The sequence below is a fragment of the Salmo salar genome, chromosome ssa14 (assembly GCF_905237065.1).
Source record: "Salmo salar chromosome ssa14, Ssal_v3.1, whole genome shotgun sequence".
In the NCBI taxonomy this organism is placed as follows: domain Eukaryota; kingdom Metazoa; phylum Chordata; class Actinopteri; order Salmoniformes; family Salmonidae; genus Salmo; species Salmo salar.
Window position 1 is genome coordinate 10,804,212 of NC_059455.1, and position 4,740 is coordinate 10,808,951.

The 4,740-nt window shown below is 41.8% G+C and overlaps 1 protein-coding gene across 2 annotated transcripts; it reads right to left on the reverse strand.

Annotated features, from left to right (window-relative positions):
- Positions 1-279: 279 nt before the first annotated feature.
- On the reverse strand, positions 280-4,458 carry LOC106568809 (polyamine-transporting ATPase 13A3). 2 transcript variants are annotated; one of them, XR_006758681.1, is made up of 6 exons: positions 4,172-4,458; positions 3,086-3,988; positions 2,688-2,857; positions 2,327-2,467; positions 1,732-1,982; positions 280-1,081 (listed from the first exon to the last, which is right to left on the reverse strand). XR_006758681.1 is itself a non-coding variant. In XM_014139472.2 (5 exons), exons 3-5 carry the CDS (start codon positions 2,808-2,810, stop codon positions 1,914-1,916), a joined length of 333 nt encoding a protein of 110 aa, XP_013994947.1. In that variant the 5' UTR covers positions 2,811-2,857; positions 3,086-3,988; positions 4,172-4,458; the 3' UTR covers positions 280-1,913. The 2 variants fall into 2 exon arrangements, 1 of the variants encoding a protein (XP_013994947.1); XM_014139472.2 differs by having other exon boundaries at positions 280-1,982.
- Positions 4,459-4,740: the final 282 nt, after the last annotated feature.

Here is a 4,740-nt window from a genome sequence, read left to right on the forward strand (position 1 = left end):
AGAACCAGTAAAGGCCGCTTTACCACTCTTGGGTAGCGGAATTACTTTGGCTTCCCTCCAGGCCTGAGGACACAGACTTTCCTCTAGGCTCAGATAAAAAATATGACAGATAGGAGTGGCTATAGAGTCAGCTACCATCCTCAGTAGCTTTCCATCTAAGTTGTCAATGCCAGGATTGATCGATAACAATAATTTTTCCACCTCTCCCACACTAACTTTACAAAATTCAAACTTGCAATGCTTTTTTTCATTATTTTTTTTTTTTTTATGCATGAATACAATTGCTCACCGTTGAATACAATTGCTCACAATTGTTCTGGCAACTCTGGATGAGACTACTTTGATGCAGTACTTCAAATACCTCAACAGATACATTTATTCCACAGGCAGATATTTAACTGGTACTTACCTATAGTTTATTCACATTGTTATATAGTTGCGGTGAAATATATTGGCAACCTTGCACTTTACAATGGAGTGCAATGGAGTGCAATGTTCGGTTTTCTATTTTCAAAACTGGTTGAATGGCTATTTTTACTCTGTAGGCACCTGCAACTTACCACATGTGAGTTCAATTACACATAAACAAGAATCACTTGCCTCCCACCAAATTAATTTGGTTTGAATTTTGAATAATTTAGTCTCGGCCATTTGTTTACTTAAATTGAAAAATGTTAATTTCAGTTTAGATATTTTTTTTCTTGGTCCTGTGTAGTTTGAAATCAAACAATTACATATGGGAACACCAAAAGTTTTCAATGTATTTTTTGTTGTTGTTGAAGAAATGGTGAAACATGCAAGGTGGCATATATATTAGACCGCGGCGGCACCTAACGACTAACTGTTTAAGTATCGTTCAATATCATGTTGTTACCAAAATAAGTACATTATAACATCCCATGTAATTTGTACCAACTGTATAAGGACTGTAAAATAAACTGATAGTTAACACGGTTGATGAGAGGGATGCTACAGTATCTAATGAGGTTGGGTATACAGGAGATGTTGGAGGTGAAGAGGGAGGTTGACCGAGGCACCCAGCGCTGACAAGGAGATCCCACTGTTGAGCTGTCTTCAGAGCCTGGAGATAGCAGAGAAAGAAGGGGGGAGGAGGAGGAGGGGAGGTCTCTCAATGCGCTCCAAAAAAAATCCTTGGGACACTGGTTGTGGGTTCAATTCCCATTGGGGACAGTTGAAAGTTAAGAGTCAGTTTGCATAACAATGTCTGAAAATAATACAGTTTAACGCAGAAATACATGAGGAAGAATCTGTAATACATTACAAGAAAGAGAGGTCTGTTCCTAATAGTGCTGTCATGAAAATACTGCCCCCTTAAGGCTCTACTGACCAATGTCATACTGCTTGCCCTGAGTGTCTGCTAAATGACTAAAATGCTTGCGCTCAGTCAGTAAATAGCTGATCCTATGGTACAGACAGTGGCCCTGATCATATCAACACTAATCTGCCTCTTCAAACATTATTTACAGTAATAATATATGCCATTTAACAGATGCTTTTATCCAAAGCAACATAGAATCACGCGTGCATACATTTTACGTAAGTATGGTCCCAGGAATTGAACCTACTATCCTGGCGTTGCGAGCGCCATTCTCTACAAACTGAGCTACAGAGGACCATGTAATTGCAGTAAAACATGCTTTTATAGCATGAGATGAAAAGCACCCAGTGGATTTCTTAAAACATCATAAAAAACGACAACCCCATACTTACAGTCATTGGCGCCATCACCACACATCCCTACAGTATAGCTGCAGAGAAAAAAAACACGGAGGCAATTAACGCCATGTGGCCAATGTAGTACTGACTAACAGCTCCCAGTAAGCACAAGACGTTGAAAGGACGTATTTTCAACCTCTTGTGCTCATATGGTTAGTGCTGAAGGGGAGACTCACTCAACACTCCACCAGCTGAGTCTTCTGGTCAGGAGCCATGCTGGCGAGTATTGTGGCCTGCAGTGCCAACTACAGAACCACCCAGAGAAGAAATTACCATCAAATAATGCTGTAATTACAGTATGACATAGGCTGTGTTTACACAGGCAGCTCAATTCTAATCTATTGCCCAATTATTGTCAAAAGAGCTGATCAGATTGGACAAAAGACCAATTAGTGTAAAAAGGTCAGAATTAGGCTGCCTGTGTAAACGCAGCCATATTGTCCATAAGGGTTTACTATCAAGGTCTCACAAACCCAGTCTACACAGGATGGTTATAGGAGGCACTAAACACTAGAATGTAGCAATTTAGTATGTGCTACAGTCCTTTCATTTCAGTTGTCCAAATAGAGGGATGGAATGTGGCACTGACCCTTTGGACCAAGTTAGGAAAGTGTTCTGTGACGACAGCGAAGGGCCTGCCACTCATGGCAAAGTGGTAGCGCTGCTCCTGCTGCGTGGGCAGCTCACCATAGCCCACGTGGCACACATCTTCAAGGCTGACCTCCACTGACTGGGGAACAATAGAGAAAAGTGGGGCGTGAACGGCCATGATGGATCACATACAGTAATCCATCACCTTTTTAAAATAACACACCTACTTTATATTTTATAATGGACTTCATGGATACATAAAGCAGTATCTTGTTTCCAAGGGAGACTTGCTTAATAAACTCAGATCATGTCTTCATAGAATAATTGAATATCAATCTACAATGCTATTTTTCTGTCACCTCAACGTGGTTGTCCATGCTGGGGGAGTGGTTCTCTGTATAGTGCCAATGGATCCGAGAAGGCTGGATGTCTTTGGGAGGTGTGGCGTCTGCTATGATGACCCTCTCATGAGGTGCTATCATCCCACAGTCTCTGGCTACTGATACGGTTTATAGCATATTATCACCTCCTGGCCGAGAGAGGGAATAACAAGATGCTATACATTTTCATTGTTACCAGAGTTAGTCATAGCTAGTTTAGTAATCCCAAATGACATAATAGCAGTTGCAGTACTGGTGGTTACTTCAGAGTCTAAAGCGCTGGTGGATGTATGGTAACATTGGCACATGCTACAGTACATCAACCTCAACATGTTTTTACTGTGAGGGAAGACTGTGTATAAGATTGCCTTACTCACCAGTAACCATCACAGTGGGAATGTTTGCACGTCGTACGTCTTTTTAAAACCCTGGCGGTCTCTTCCTTCAGCTTGTTTGGCATGATTATGAGCCCAAGGAACTCCATATTGGTCTCTATGAGATCCATGACAGGAATAGAAAACAGACAATACAACAACAACAAAAAAGTATCCTAGGTAAAAGGAATCTAGCTAACTCAAGGTTACAAATGTCTTGAATCTTCCAACAGGAAATAAGATAGTTCTCATTACTGTGATTGGTTCGGCACATTGCATTGTGTGGGCCGATCCAGACGAACAAGATCGACGACGACCACGTCCTCACATGTTCCTGCTTATAATCATCAAAAGTCCACAAGTGTTTTCCATGTATCTTTGTATCAGATGTCAGTACACAGAATTCTAGGCTTCAGGAACTGACAATCCAATCTTGAACTAAACTGCTGAATTTCACTCTGTACCCAAAAGTAGCCAATGTCTCACTGTTCTCGTTGTTCAATTGGAAGTTGTATCAGTTTCATATCAACCAACGTCTGTAACGATGCATGCATTCGGAATTCAGAATGACTATATCATCTTGAGACTTGGCCTTTGAGCCATGCCTTTTAGCCATGTTTTACTACACAACGCTAGTGGCCTTGGCTTTTTTAGCCTCTGCTGCTTATTAGTCGCTGCATTTTCACGTGAACACTTGTTTCCCAAAGCTCTGTATAAAAAAAAATGTTTACTTACACCAGATCCTGGAAGTCAAGTCTCCTCTTTTACCTTTTCAAAGTCAACTTGCTCCTGCAAAATTGCCACTTACAGTATTCGGCCCATTCTGAGTTTGGCCTCCAGCTGGCAATGGGCCAGGGTTATGACTCTGAACCCCAGACTCCAGTGTCTCGGTAAAGCTCTCCGATACTAAAAGAAGAAAAAAGAAGAGTAAATATGGGTTACAGTCAGTTACCCTGAAATAATGTCTATATCATTTTAAGTGTTTCCAAAGCCTGTCTTGACAGTCCACATACAGGTTGGGTACTGGAATAGAAGTACATGTTCTGGCAAGCTGCTCCCTGGTAAGAGTTGGTAAGATAAGGGTCTCACTAATATGTGTCCTCTCTGCAGAGGCTGGCCACAACCTCTGGCGCCCCCTTGAGGTAGGTGTCCATGCCCTTCTCCCCAGCCACCGGACCACCACAGTCGTCCTCTGTAGAGCTGACGAGAAGGGGAACTGGCAAACAATCCCAATCTCATATGATGATTTAGGATAGACAGATAGCACACGGTCAGTTAAACATTATCCATTCAACCTATCCATTCACATACAAATCAATACTCCAGGAAAGAAAGAAATATGCTTTTGAAAAATGTCCTCAGACTTCATACCGTCAGCTCAGACAGCTCCTGAAAAGTAAAGGAGAAAATAAGGTTAAAGTATATTTAACAGGTATGTAGACGTAGAGAGGTAAGAGTGAGCATACTATGGATATTTTACCATGTCCTGTGCTAGATTTACTTCCTGGTTGACCTTGGGGAGCACCTGCGTTGGGCATTATGGAATTGTAGAGGGCTGTCTCTTAGTCTGTGGGCTCCTCCAGAATCTAGGAATCACAATCATTGGTGTTAAGCAACATCAGGGACCCCCTTGAAAACTGCCAGCCCCTTCTGACAGG

Excerpts from the sequence above, each read along its gene's own strand:
- LOC106568809 (XM_014139472.2), bottom strand. The coding sequence starts at position 2,810 with ATGATAGCACCTCATGAGAGGGTCATCATAGCAGACGCCACACCTCCC. Across the intron at positions 2,468-2,687 it reads GCATGGACAACCACGTTGAG|TCAGTGGAGGTCAGCCTTGA; the intron begins GTGACAGAAAAA and ends ATTGTTCCCCAG. Across the intron at positions 1,983-2,326 it reads TTCCTAACTTGGTCCAAAGG|TTGGCACTGCAGGCCACAAT; the intron begins GTCAGTGCCACA and ends GTGGTTCTGTAG.